Below are 15597 nucleotides of genomic sequence, written 5' to 3' on the forward strand. Positions count from 1 at the left end.
AAAGGCTTCTTGATGATCTCTCAAAAGATAACCTTTTGAAAATGGGCAACGAAAGAGTGTTTAGAACAGATCAAACCTGTAAAAGTTTCTTTCAGAGCAGATTTAGCTATTTGGAGCCAGCTAAGATTCATTTGAGGATTGATGCTAAAGGCAAAGAGATTCTCTCAGTATGTACCCATCAAGAATACAATAAAATCACTCCTAACGCAAAGCTCTGTTAAAGAGCAGTATGCCCAATCTAAAGCTGCCACCAAAACAACTCCTGATGTTTTGGAAGATGTGAGACATGGAAAAAACATGAAAAAATATATACTTTCACAAGAACCACAATCGTCATTGCCTGTCATTTTGTATCAGGATTCATTTGAATTTGTGAGCCTACTTAGCTCAGGCACAAAAAACACCTGGCTATGTGCATGACCCTTGCCAAGATTGTGCCACACAACAGGTCTTCCTTTGATCCAATGCAACCTGTAATGCTGTGCAGAGAGGAGGATTTCCAATATTTTGGACAATAAAAAGTGTTCTCCACTTTAGTCAGTGACTAAAAAAAGGAATTGAATATGGGGATGAAGAGAGGGTAAAACGTTCCGTTATTGCTATTGCTAGAGATAATCTTGGAACACACAGTATTGGTTGATTTACTGAAAACTTTAGTAATAGCAAACATTTTTGCCGGTACTGTGTCATATACAGAGTTGTTTCAAACAGATTCCACCAAATCAGGTCCGAAAAGAACTATAGAAACATACAAAAACAGAGTGGCAGCCGCAGCCCTAAACCAGGAAATGACACGTGGTGTAAAGTTTGACTGTTCAAATAAGTTGAAATATTATCATGCAAGCCATGTGAGGTCAAACCTGATAGGGTGTCACAATCAGCCTTGCTTCCTCCAGCATTGCTGCTTGCCACACCCCTAATCAGTTCACTGCTCTCACCTGCCTCTGCCACCTGTTCACAATCCCCATCAGTTCAGCCTGCGCATATATGCAGCCTCCACCATTCACTCACTGCCAGATTGTCATTGCTCTCATGCCTGACCTTCCAGCACTCCGACCGCAATTGCCTGCCCGTTACCGACCTGATCTGTCCCCGACTTCCGCTTCCTGCCTTGCCCTTGGAGCCTGCTCCCCAGTGGTTACTGGGTTTCTGTCCTGGAGGACCCCCAACCGTGAGTGTGGATCTTCACTCACCTTGTTGTGCTTGGTGTCCACTCTGTCGGCCCAGAGGAAAGTTTCTCTGCTCTACTCATTGGGAACCAGAGTTCAACTCCAGCACCGAACCTCACCAAGTGGCTAAAATAAAGACTGTTAACCTGCCCAGATCTCTTGTGCTGCTTTTGGGTCCTTTCTCCGATCATTTCATAGGGAGGAAGGCATGCTGCTCAAAACTGGTGCCCCTTGTGTCTCCTTCCTATTCTGGTTGGAAACAGATTCAAAACTCCACTTGATGACAAGGTGTGGCAGTTGTGTTTAAAGCTTAGAGAATTTGTGTATTTGATATGTGCACCAAAGATCTATAACAGCCAAGTAGCACACTTGAAGATTCTCAATGAGGAATTCATTGAGCTAAGAACTGTCAAATTCACAGAAAAAGAGCCATTTTCCAGAGCTCATTCTTCAGTTTGGTCCCCTCATCAGGTTGTGGACACTGTGCTTTGAAAGCAAGCACTTGTATTTTAAGCAGTGTGCAATGAAACTGTATAACTTTAAAAACCTCTGCAGTACTTGAGCAGAAACACACCAGTTGCTTTAAGAATATTTACATGCCGGTAGCGAATTCCCACCAACCAAATTTCCTGACCAACTGTACCATGGCCTGTGAAACCTCTGACAAACAGTTGTAAAATTTCCTCCTCCAAACCAGCTTAGGAGGCTGAGAGGAGGGGAAGCTGCAGATAGCTTCGGGGTAAACTCGTTTCACTTCACTCAGCAGTGGCTAGCAGCAGCTAGGTTCAGGGTAAACTCCCTTCACCTCACCAAGCAGCAGTGAAACAGTGCACACAGGCCTCTGCTGGAACTAGAAAAGTTGTGGGTAATTTATTGCTCACGCTTATAGCAAAACAAGCAGTTGCTTATAGCTAACTTCCTCTGCTCCCGATGCATCTGATGTGCTGTCTCTCTCTCCCTCCTCTCTGTAGCTTGACCATGCTGTTCTGTTAACACAGTGCAACAACAGAACTGTGTCTGCACATTGACAGAGAACTGTTGCAATAGGTTTTTAGCAAGTACAAGGAAAGTCTGAATCCATTGATGCCTACATCACAGATCTCAAAAGTAAAGTAAAAGACAGTGAACTTGGAAATCTAACAGTCACTGATCAGAGACAGAGTAGTATATGGTATCACAAATGATCAACTCTGATGCAGATTGCTTAGAGAGCCCGAGCTAACGCTACAAAGAGCAGTCGTTATCTGCCGTGCAGCAGAAGTGAGCCAAAGTCAATTTAAAAGGCTACATGAGGAAAACGATGTTCAAGTAACCCTTTACCAAATAAAGACAAGCCACAAACGGAGATGCACACGGGGCATGTTGGGAAGGAGAGAGGAGGGTGACTGTGAGCGAAATGGTGAAGTTGCAAATGGAAGGTGAGAGGTGTGTGTGTTTGGGGTGGGAGGGGGGCGGGGGGATAAGGGGAGATATAAGGGGGAAATAATTGAGGTAAATAGGTGGGCAATGGGATGCGGATGAGGATAGCTGGGGTATGGGACGGGGCATGTTAGGGGGGACACAATGTGAGGGATGCGTGTATGATGTAGTGTGCTTGTGTACAAATGCATTCCTGGGGCCAGAGCGGGCAACGTCGAATCGTATCTGAAACTGCTGGCTAAGGCTAAACGTAAATACCGTAAGATTGTAATTCACGTCGGCGGTAACGACACCCGGTTACGCCAATCGGAGGTCACTAAAATTAATGTTGCTTCGGTGTGTAACTTTGCCAAGAGCATGTCGGACTCCGTAGTTTTCTCTGGTCCCTTGCCAAATTTAATCAGTGATGACATGTTTAGCCGCATGTCATCCTTCAACCGCTGGTTGTCTAGGTGGTGTCCCGATAACAACGTGGGTTTTATAGATAATTGGAGCGCTTTTTGGGGAAAGCCTGGTCTTATTAGGAGAGATGGCATCCATCCCACGTTGGATGGAGCCGCTCTCTTATCTAGCAATATGGACTCTTTTATTAGTCAGCTAAATTGACAACTCAGGGTTGGGACCAGGAGGCAGAATTGTAGTCCTACACACTTTTCTGCAGCTTCCCACCTGCCGCCGCCCACCCAAAACCCCATTCCACATAAAAATAAAAACAATGGATCTAATAAAATCTGAAAATAAGACAATAAAGTGTGGCCTACTGAATATTAGATCCCTCCCAAATAAGTCTTTATTAGTCAATGACTTGATAGGTGATCACCACATTGATTTATTCTGTCTTACGGAAACCTGGTTACAGCAAGAGGATTATGTTAGTATTAATGAAGCTACGCCAGCTAACTATTTAAACTTTCACATTCCTAGAACTACAGGCAGAGGAGGAGGTGTTGCAGCTATTTTTAAGTCAGAATTTTTAATTAATCCTAAGCACAAAACTAACTATAAATCCTTTGAATTCCTGACATTAAATTTATCTCATCCAAAATAGAATTGAGAGAAACCGCTCCTTTTAGCATTAGTGTATCGCCCACCTGGACCTTACTCCGAGTTTCTGACCGAATTCTCTGATCTCTTGTCTGAGTTAGTGCTGACTACTGATAAGGTCATTGTACTAGGTGATTTCAATATTCATGTTGACCATGAAAATGATAGTTTAAACATTTCCTTTAGCTCTATTCTAAACTCAGTTGGGTTTTCACAAAATGTCCATGGAGCCGCTCACTCTCATGGTCATACTCTTGATCTTGTTCTAACATCTGGTATTGAGACTGATAAGCTCAAAGTATTTCCTCAAAACCCTGTCTTGTCCGATCACTTCTTATTAACCTTTGAATTCACTTCATTTGATTACTCACTGACCAAAAATAATTTCTACTATAGTAGATGTTTATCAGACAATAATATTACAAAATTTAAACAATCAATTAAATCAATTTTTTCCCCTCTACCATGTGTTAGCATGACTGAGAGTCCCCCTTTAAGCCTTACTCCTGCTCAGATTGATCAACATGCTGATACTATAACAGCTTCAATGCGTACAACCTTGGATAATGTTGCTCCCCTAAAGAAGAAGAAATTAGGTAAGATTATGAAGGCTCCCTGGTTTAATTCCCAGCTTCGAGCTCTAAAACAGGCATCAAGGTGTTTGGAAAACAGATGGCGTTCATCAGGACTAGAGGAGTCTCACTTAACCTGGAAAGAAAGTTTAATCGTATACAAAAAAGCCTTACGTACGGCAAGAACAGCTTATTATTCATCATTGATAGAGGAAAACAAAAACAACCCTCGGTTTCTTTTCAGCACTGTAGCTAGGCTTACTAGGAGCCGGAGCACTGTGGAGCCATGTATTCCTTTCTCACTTAGCTGGGATGATTTCATGTATTTTTTCAGGAATAAAATTGACACTATTAGAGATCAAATCCACAATATTCTTCCTTCTACCTATAATGTTGAGCCTGTTGTGGTCTCCGAAGCATCCTTAGAACCAGGATCTGACTTGTGTCTAAATAGTTTCTGTCCTGTCCAACCCTCTGAATTAACTAAAATAATAGCTTCATCTAAACCATCCACCTGTATCTTAGACCCTCTCCCAACGAGCCTCTTTAAGGACATTTTCCCTTTAATTAATACATCACTACTAAATCTTATCAATATGTCTTTAGTGACAGGATATGTACCACAATCATTTAAAACTGCTGTAATCAAGCCTTTACTTAAAAAGCAATCTCTGGCTCCAGAGGTGATAGCAAATTATAGACCTATATCTAACCTCCCGTTTATGTCCAAAATTCTGGAGAAAATAGTTTCAGCTCAGCTACATGCCCACCTGAGCAGAAATAATTTATGCGAGGAGTTTCAGTCAGGATTTAGAGCTCATCATAGCACTGCGACAGCATTGGTGAAAGTTACTAATGACCTTCTTATGGCCTCAGACAAAGGACTTGTGTCCGTACTTATCTTGCTTGATCTTAGTGCTGCATTTGATACAGTCGATCATAACATTCTGTTACAAAGACTAGAACAGGTGATTGGAATTACAGGTACAGCGTTAAGCTGGTTTAAATCATATTTATCTGATAGACTTCAGTTTGTTCATGTAAATGACAAGTCCTCCTCACAAACTACAGTAAGTCATGGAGTTCCTCAAGGTTCTGTACTTGGACCAATACTCTTCACGCTATATATGCTCCCTTTAGGCAAAATTATTAGACAGCATGGAATAAACTTTCATTGTTATGCAGATGATACTCAAATATACTTATCCTTTAAACCAGATGAAACAAATCAGCCCAATAGGCTACAAAATTGTCTCATAGACATAAAGATTTGGATGTCTATAAATTTTCTCCTCTTAAACTCAGATAAGACTGAAGTAATTCTCGTTGGATCTGAAAAACTCAGAGCTAAATTTTCCGGTTTTGTAATGAACCTGGATGGCATTACTTTAGCTTCCAGTGCTACAGTGAGAAACCTTGGAGTAATATTTGACCCTGACCTGTCCTTTGGCCCACATATTAAGCAGGTTACTAAAACAGCCTTCTTTCATTTACGTAATAAAGCCAAAATTAGGGACATTCTGTCTCGGAGTGATGCAGAAAAACTGGTTCACGCTTTTGTTACTTCGAGACTAGATTACTGTAACTCTCTATTACTGGGCTGTCCTAAATATGCCCTGAAAAGCCTTCCGCTGATCCAGAATTCTGCAGCCAGAGTCCTGACCAGAACCAGCAGGAGAGATCATATTTCTCCAGTTTTAGCCTCTCTTCATTGGCTGCCTGTTGAATCTAGAATAGAATTTAAAATCCTTCTCCTTACATATAAAGCCCTCCACAACCAGGCACCACTATATATCAAAGACCTCATTGTTCCTTATATACCAAGCAGAGTACTTCGTTCGCAGACTGCAGGCTTACTTGTGGTTCCTAGAGTCTCAAAGAGCCGAGCAGGAGGCAGAGCCTTTGGTTATCAGGCCCCTCTCTTATGGAATAAGCTCCCAGTTAGTGTTAGGGAAGCAGACACCCTCCCCACCTTTAAGACTAGGCTGAAGACTTATCTTTTTGATAAGTCCTATAACTAGGGATGGTTAGCATCCCTTAGTTATGCTGCTATAGGTTTAGACTGCTGAGGGACATTTCCTCATACACTGAGCTTCTTTCGTTTTCTCTTTATCTCTCTCTTTAACCCCCTCCCCCCATAACAGTGTAGCATCATTAACATGTATGTCTCCTGTCTCAGCAGGTCTCCCTGGCCGGGAGTAGCAGTTCCTGTTGTCTGTTGTCTTTCTGTCCTCTTCCCCCCACACAGCAGAGGCAGATGGCTGCCTGTCCTGAGCCGGGTTCTGCCGGAGGTTTCCTTCCTGTTAAAAGGGAGTTTTTTCCTTCCCACTGTCGCCAGTGTGCTTGCTCAGGATGGGAGATTGAGTTGGACTCAACTCAATCTGTTGGTTTCCTTATATAGGCTGTTATGAATTGGCTTTCATTATGTTTTCCCCTCTGTCTGTAAAGCGTCTTGAGATGGCATTGCCGTGATTTGACGCTATTGACGCAGCCAATTCATACATATCCTATAATAGAAACCAACTGATTGCATCGAGTCATGACTTGGATCCAATCCTCCATCCTGAGCTGCACGAGGCGACAGTGGGAAGGAAAAAACTCCCCTTTAACAGGAAGAAAACCTCCGTCAGAACCCGGCTCAGGGAGGGCAGCCATCTGCCTCGACTGGTTGGGGTGGAGAGGACAGGAAAGACAGATCAACATGTACAACTGCACTTATTTAGGAAGACCTGCAGAAAAAAGGAGAAATAAGTTAGAGACGGCCATATTGGCATATATTTATTAATATATTAGAGAAATAGAGCGAGGTACTTCTCAGTGCGTCAGGTAACATCCCCATTGCTACAGAAGTAATGGATGGCTAGACTACCCATAACTATAAGAGCAATGAGCAGAACCTGGCTGTTATAGGCTGTTATGAATTGGCCTTCATTATGTTTTCTTCTCTGTCTGTAAAGCGTCTTGAGATGGCATCGCCGGGATTTGATGCTATATAAATAAAGTTGAATTGACTTGCACTGAATTGAATTATAAGGAGGATGAGGCCGGATAGAAAGGTGGCTAAGGGGTGTGTATTTGTGTAGAGTGAAGTATGTGATGCCATGTGTGTGGGTGTATAGAGGTGGAGGTATGGTGGCAGAGGTGTGGGCACGTTTTGGGGGGCAGTGTATAAGGGAAGCTGGGGTGGGTTGTGTGTAAAGCAGAAGAGTGTGTGAATTCACACATGTGTATTCTCTTTCTCACTTTCTCTCTTTTTCTCTCTACGAGGTGCATCTCTGTTTTCTCTTCTTTTCGATTCTCTTTCTGTCCCTCTTCTGTCCTCTCAGGTCCAGCAGTACAAACTTTGTAATACAAAAAATTAAAAAAATCCAATTTAAAAAATCCAGAATATCAAGGGGAGCATTATATCTATGATGCTTGGCAAAGTAAATTTGCCCAGCAGAACACACCATCCAGAAAATCATTCTGCCTGCTTAAATGCTGGAAAAGACAAAGAGAAGAGAAAAAAAAACAGACACATGGAAATGACATGCACAATGTGGAAGATGTGGTTACAAACATGACGCAAGGCAGTGCCAAGCAAAAGGCCAAACCTACAACAAACGTCATTGTAAAAATCCCTTCGCCAAAATGTTCATGAGTCGCTGACAGACAACCACCGGAAAGTACAAGGTGTAGAATGCGACACAGCAAGTAATGATGACAACAACATGTCCATTGGGACAATGCATGTTAATAAGGAAGATAAGTATGTGAACAAAATGGATGCACAAGGTAGTAAAGAGGTCTGGAAGGAAGCTGTGAACATCAAAACTACGAAATCACTGTGACGATAGATACAGGTGCTGACTGCAACATCATGTCCAAGCATGACTTAGAAAAGCTGAAACAGACACCGATGGGGAAATCCTCCCGAAACCTTCTAATGTTGAAATGAAAATGTTATTATTGGTGTTTAGTATTTTCATGACAAAAAAAATGTATAAAAAATATTTAAATAAATTTAGTATATTTTAAATCTGCTTCTAAATTGAATTTGGATTATTTTCCCCAAATAATTCTGCTAGTAGATTTGGCTGGTAACTTCACAAATCCACAAGCCATATTGGTCAGTCAGCAAAAAGGTTTATTGAGAGCCTGGAAGGAGTGGCAGAAATCCTGGGAATTTCAGTGTAAAATCTGTGTCACAGAACAGGCTGATTATTTAACACATCTTTCCAAAACGGCTGACAGAGCTTTGCAAATTAAAATGAGAAATCTCAATTTAAAGCAGTTTACAACAATCTTGAAGAGGATGTAAGCTGAGTCTTCTAGTCATTCACCTGGCTTCCAACAGTGATGACAGGCTAAATCGGATAATCTGCCTGTTCATGGTTGTTGTCTGAGGTGTAGAGTAGTAATGATGTAATAATAGCATCTTCCATGATGCTGAACATATGCAGCTGTCAAGACAAATGTCCCCAGGTGATGAAAAGAGTACAAGCCTGGGAGGTTTGTGTGAGAGGTTGGGAATATAAATACCTGCATGCTGTCATTTGCTGTAATCATATTAGTGATGAGAGGTGGTGGCAAATAGCTGTGAAAGATCAGTAAATTGATAATCAGAGAAGTCAAATCAGCCAGAGCCTTGCTCATTTCTACCGCTATAAAACTGATGCTAGCAACTCTCACACAGATGTTTCTACTAGTTGAACTGTGAAGACATTTATATGCTAAATTTTATGTGAAGAAAGGAAAACGCACCACCTTTTGAATGGCAGGATGGAGCTACAGGGTTAGAAGAGCTCTGAACACAAAACACGTCCAATCTTCAATCGAATGGGCTACAACAGTAGAAGACCCCACTGAATCTGCTGGACACATGATAGCATGGATCCATCCTGCTTTAGATCAACACTTCAGGCTGCTGCTGCTGGAATGGTGCAGAAGAGACTTTCTTAGTACCAACACGGCAGCTTGAACCACCACAGCCTTCCTGAGTATTGCTGCTGATCATGTCCATCCCTTTATGAGGACAGTAGCATCTTCTGAAGGAAACTTCTAGTGATGCAAAAGCAGCTACATACTGAAACACTTTTCACTGCTGATGAACTTCAACAACATTTTCTTTAAAAAAAAACTTTGGTTTCAAAAGGGTTAAAGCCCTTCTAGAACAAAACCGGGGTCGACCCTGGTACGAGCACAGTGGACCTGATCAAGTGGATGGTGTTTATATGTACGTATACAAATGTTATGTCCTCAACTTTCAGGAAGGTTTTTACTTCTAAAAAATGCTTTAATTTCAAAGAAGCTTCTTTTAAAGGACAATGTGTCCTCACAAAGACAAAATCTGCTGAGTCACCGGGTCCCATCATAAAAACGTCAGAGCGCACACACCAACCTTCAAATGCACAATCATCAACATCAACAAAAATGTCTAGAAGCTGCCTCACACCATCACACAATCTAAGTAAATCCCTGCTGTAGCAGACATGACACTCCACACACACCAGCACTAGCACACACACACCTCTTTGCCAGCCTCCTCCACCATGAAGAGCAGGTTGGTGCCATCGGCCACAGTGAAGGTGAAGCGGTCTTTGAGCGAGTTGGAGCCATCATGGTTGTAGCTGATGCGGTTCTGGTAGATGTCGTCCATGGTAAAGCTGCTGGTCTGCCGGTAGTGCTGGCCGTTGTTGGTGCGCTCAATGGTGCCGTGGCGAGGAGGCTGGACGACAGTGAAGATGATGGAGTCCGCCTGGAGGAGGTCATGGTTGGAGCAAAATGAACAGATGGAAAGTGAACATCCACTTTACATGCTAGGCTTTTAGAATTATACTCTTAGAGGATCTGTTCAATGGAGTTTTTTACATACAGAAAAGAGCCAATCAGAGTTTACCTCGCCATCACAATGTCTGCCTAATTTTTTTTCTTTTACTTGAAATCAGAATATCAGACTCTAATAAATCAGCTCCTCCAAAACCAGGAACTGAGAATCACATATTGTTTGCATTCATGTCACATCACATCCACCTCATTAGCCATGCGACATGAAGGAGTGGTCACCCACCCCACTCATGTCGCATGAGGGGCGGCATGTTATGGGGTGTGTATGTGTGTATGGGGAGAATGTGAGGGGGGGCAGAGGGGCGGGGGAGTGGGAGTTGGAGTCTGTGTAAGTGACGGGGTGGATAGGGTGTGTGTAGGAAGGGAGTTTGTGTGTATGTGTGGTTGGAGGGGGGGGGGGGGGGGGGGGCTTAGTGCCCGGGGAGCACAAATGGTGCACTGGGGTGTGGTCTGGCTGCAGTCTGGGGGTCCTGGCACTCCGTAGGCGTGGGCTGGACCCTCTGCCTGCTTAGGGGTGGCTGCCATCTGCCCGGGTCTCAGAGATTTCCAGGCATGCCTCTTGCCATTGTGTGGGCGGGGTCACATTGTGTGGGCGGGGTCACATTGTGTGGGCGGGGTCACATTGGCGTGATCCCTCTTCTCTGAACACGTTCCACTCTGCATGTTCTGCATGTGACACAGTCACTGAGTCGCCTGCAGGTTTATTTACTAACAGCAGCTGGTTTTCCTTCTGTGTCTGGTCTAGCTTGTTAGTTTCTCATTCTCCTGACAGTTGATGGTTTTGTCCCAGGGGGAACATTATTCCAATGTGTACACACATGTATAGGTGTATGGATATGTGTATATGTAGGCGGGTGTGTATGCGTGCTTATGTATATGTTTGTAGGATGTTTTCTCTTTTTCTCTCCACGAGGTGTTTTTCCATTTTTTCTTCCTTTCAATTCTCATTCTGTCCCTCCTCTATCCTCTCCGCTCTGGTCCAGCAGGGTTAGGGTTATAAGCTCTGTAATACAAACAATTATGCAAAGTAAAAAGAAATAAATGATATATATATATAAAAAAAAGAATCCAGAACATCAGGGGGAACATTATGTCTATAAAACTCCCCTTAAACACTGCTTAAATTTTCTCAGCAGAACACAGCATTTAGATAATCATTCAGCCTGCTTAAATGCTTAAAGTCATTCAGTCTGCTTAAATGCTGGACAAGACAAAAATAAAGAAGTGGGTGTCACCCCAGCAGGGTTCTATGTAAAGTCTTAAAAGGGTGCTTCTCTATGGGGCGGAGCGGCACTACTACCTGGTGTAGGTGTGGCTGCTGTTCTGCGATGCCTACAATAGTGGAGTCGATCTGCTCCCAAGAGGCAGACTTAGACTGTGTCTTGAGCGCTAAACCGTGCACGTTTGATCTACTGTGCCGGGAGGTGGAGGTTTTGAAGGTGGCCATGCTGTCCCTAAAAGATGTCCGAGCGGGGACACTGGAGCATCCGGTCAACAGCAGCTAACTGTTAGACGAGCAAGCTAATGTTAGTAATCACCGGTGGTTTAATCTAAAATATAATAAAAGCTGCAGTGAAACAGTAATATGATGTAAAAGATGCAAACAATATTCCCTTTTGCAATTAGCTAATAATACGTCCAGATTCATTTTGCTCCTGGCTAATGCTGCTAGCTAATTTCTAGATGAACATTAGCTAACAATAACATTAGGAGCTCGTTTAATGTGTGAAGTTGTTTCCTGCAGTCAAAACATTTTTAGTGTATAAAAACTGTACTTTTGTAATTACAATAAAGTTTATAGATTAAAAAACCCTTTCAGTAAATTTATATTAGCTTGTTGAACAAAAACAAACTAGTTAATGAACTTGTTTATTTGAGACAGTGTGAATCTTATTTCTTGGGTATGTATAAGTATGTGTAGTAATATTAAACCTGACAAATAAGTTTAACCGTCTCTTTAGGTTGACTGCATGCAGGCAGTTCACCCTTTGGGCCAGAGGACATTTGGGAAGGAAGCCTGTGTCGTCCACTCCATCAGGACTGTTTCCCCTCCCTGGAATATCATGGTTTTGAGTTTGCTTTTGATAATTTGTAAATAATAATTGCATGTGTTCTCTATTAAATACAATTAACTGAAACAATTCATTGCACCAGTATTATTTATTTTGATTAATAACGGAACTTTTCAATTTACGACATTCAGACATGCATCGGTGGTTTGAACCACAAACACAGGATGTAGGCAGGATTAGAATTTCAAATTGTTATGCAAACATACAAATGATCAACAATAATAATCATAATGTATGTCAAATCAAAAGAATATTTTACAGGTTTTCTACCATAATGTGACTCCATAGAACAGAGAATTGAAACCTTTTATGAAATCAGTGATGATGTTCTTTCCATGCCTCCCCAGTGTGGGCTGTTATAGGGCTCAGATGCTTGGCAACAGACAGCACCTTTTCTGGTTTTTGCACACCTTTGTGCTGGCCAGGGTGACAACAGTCTCTGTTTTCATGTCCTGGAAAGTTTCCCTGATGGATGCCGTCCTGCAGCTGTTGAGCTCCCCTCCCCTTATTGTACCCATTTTTATGTACAGCACTTTGTGATTTTTATCTGTGAAAAGTGCTTTATAAATAAACTTTTTACTTACTTACTCTAACAATGTCCTTCCTGAAGGTACAATCCTCTACCTCCAGTGGTGTCACTACATACTGCTGGGTTAGTGCTGACGCTGCCTGTCGGGGTTCGGACGCTGACTGTCTCCTCCTCGATCTCCTGACTGATATCAGCCTGTGGGGATTTGCTGCTTGCTACCAGATGCCTACATGTCTGCATAACCTGTTATACAAATATACTTTTTAGGTACCAAGGTGATGACATCCGAATCATCAAAGAATTAATACTGGTACTCTAATTATTGTTGTAAGAATAAAAAAAACAAAAAAAAACAAAAACTTTTTATTTAATAAAATAGCCATATTTCTGTTTAATTATTGTTTTAATTACACTCAAGAATTAGTCAAGTACTACATCGTTTTTATGTTTTGTTTTTTTAGTAGATGACATAAAGTGTGCTAGTAATATAAGATTGATTATGAACTGATAGAATCTCAAATTTAATATCTGCTGGGCTGTCAGGTTCCAAGGCCAAGCCAATCAGATGCAGAGCAGGGCAGGTCTTAGCGGAACACAGGGTTTAAAGGTCATGGTAACCCATGTGACCTAAAGTCAGGCTAATGACAACCGGCAATTCAGTTGATAGCTGCACTTATTTTATTATTTGTCACCTCACACGGAGACGTGTTTGAGATGTTTTTTCAAGTAAATACATGTTTTATAAAACACCTTCCAAGAGTTCAGGCTGCAGGATGATGGTGAGGGAAATCCCAGGATTTAGGATAACCAGAATGAATGTGGAAATCATCAAATCGCTGGAAGAAATTGTTTTATTGGTGCTTTTCTGCAGCTGTAATGACCGCTGGCTAAGGGATATTTAACAATGTTTGAGTTTTAATATGGGTATGATTTTTGGTTTTAGTTTCTAAAGTTTGAAAGTAATTTCAGACAAACCCTGTGTTACAGAGACGTTCCTTTGGCTGTTTGAGCTGAAAGGCGTGTTTAGTTAGAGATAGAATCAGAGATGTGTGTTTATACTGTCTGTTTTGGCTTAGTACCTCCCTAACATTACCTGTTTTTTCTCTGCCTGTCTGGTGCGTTTTTGCGCCCTGTCCTAGAGGTAGACTGATGATGATGACCCGCTGTTAGAGCGTGTTGGTCGGTCAGTAGAGCTCGGGTCATAGGCTGTAAAATTAAAAATACTAGGAGCAGCTTCATGTTTAAGGATTTCTGCTTTATGTAATTGTCCAACAGAAAATGGTCGCTACAGACCCTGGACGTGGGGCCAGTCGGAGGGTTCTTCCTCTATAGTGCTGCCAACCAGCGCAGAAGCACAGTTCTTTTTAGCCGAAGTTTATGAAAATGAACTGTTTTGCTCTCAGCCCGAACTCCAAAAAACTAATTTTTACACCAAGGAGCAATGCAGTATCACCCCCCCCCCCCCCCCCCCCCCTTCTGCCTCCTCTTCTCTTTTGGTTCACAAGTCTCCATTGTTTACTCTGTTGTCTCTCATAATTTGATGTGCACAATGGGACTCTCATCAGGACCGCGAAACAAACCAACCCCGTGATGTCACTGTTTATGGTTGTGCAAGATGGCGGCGCTCTTGCTACAAAAAATAAAACCTAACTTCGGTTTTCTTGTATATGTTAATATTTGTCACGTTTGGGATATTATTATTGATGAGATGATGACTCACCTCCCGTGGGCTCACCATATGCGGGAGGAGCTGTAGGGGTCGGGTGCAATGTGAGCTGGGCGGCAGCAAGGGGCGGGGACCCTGGCGGTCCGATCCCCGGCTGCAGAAGCTGGCTCTAGGGACGTGGAACGTCACCTCTCTGGTGGGGAAGGAGCCTGAGCTTGTGCGCGAGGTTGAGCGGTTCCGGCTAGATATAGTTGGACTCACCTCGACGCATGGCTTGGGCTCTGGAACCAGAACCCTCGAGAGGGGCTGGACCTTCTTCCACTCTGGAGTTGCTCATGGTGAGAGGCGCCGAGCAGGTGTGGGCATTCTCATCAGCCCCCAGCTTGGTGCCTGCACGTTGGGGTTTACCCCGGTGGATGAAAGGGTAGTTTCCCTCCGCCTCCGGGTGGGGGGGCGGGTCCTGACTGTTGTCTGTGCTTATGCACCGAACAGCAGTTCAGAGTACCCACCCTTTCTGGAGTCCTTGGAGGGAGTGCTGGAGGGTGCTCCTTCTGGGGACTCCATTGTTCTGCTGGGGGACTTCAATGCTCACGTGGGCAATGACAGTGAGACCTGGAGGGGAGTGATTGGGAGGCATGGTCCCCCCCCTCTGAACCCAAATGGTGTTTTGTTATTGGACTTCTGTGCTCGTCATGGATTGTCCATAACGAACACCATGTTCCAACATAAGAGTGTCCATATGTACACCTGGCATCAGGATTCCCTGGGCCGCAGTTCGATGATGGATTTTGTAGTCGTATCGTCGGACCTGCGGCCACATGCCTTGGACACTCGGGTGAAGAGGGGGGCGGAGCTTCAACTGATCACCACCTGGTGGTGAGTTGGCTCAGATGGTGGGGGAGGAAGCTGGTCAGAGCTGGCAGGCCCAAACGTGTTGTGAGGGTCTGCTGGGAACGCCTGGCTGAGTCCCCCGTCAGAGCGAGCTTCAACTCCCACCTTCAGCAGAGCTTCAACCATGTCCCGAGTGAGGCGGGGGACATTGAGTCCGAATGGGCTGTGTTCCGTGCCTCTATTGCTGAGGCGGCCAGCCGGAGCTGTGGCTGTAAGGTCGTTGGTGCCTGTCGTGGCGGTAATCCCAGGACTCGTTGGTGGACACCAGCAGTGAGGGATGCCGTCAAGCTGAAGAAGGAGTCCTATCGGGCCTTCTTGGCCTGTGGGACTCTGGAGGCAGCTGATGGGTACCGGCGGGCTAAGCAGCATGCGGCTTCGGCTGTCGCCAAGGCAAAAACTCGGGCATGGG

At 43.6% G+C, this 15597-nt stretch overlaps 1 protein-coding gene across 6 annotated transcripts in view; it reads right to left on the reverse strand.

Annotated features, from left to right (window-relative positions):
* Window positions 1-15597, reverse strand: part of LOC306764394 (extracellular matrix organizing protein FRAS1-like) — a 623368-nt gene that overhangs the window by 50375 nt on the left and 557396 nt on the right. For all 6 annotated transcript variants that reach the window (XR_013771547.1, XR_013771548.1, XM_079251555.1 and 3 more), the window contains one exon: window positions 9714-9941. Coding sequence is in view for 4 of the 6 variants with exons in the window: in XM_079251555.1 (XP_079107681.1) it covers window positions 9714-9941 (228 nt within the window). In the remaining 2 variants the exon portion in view is untranslated. The remainder of the gene's footprint in view (window positions 1-9713; window positions 9942-15597) is intronic.

The sequence above is a fragment of the Telmatherina bonti genome (genome assembly GCF_933228915.1).
Source record: "Telmatherina bonti genome assembly, chromosome: 13".
Classification (NCBI taxonomy): domain Eukaryota; kingdom Metazoa; phylum Chordata; class Actinopteri; order Atheriniformes; family Telmatherinidae; genus Telmatherina; species Telmatherina bonti.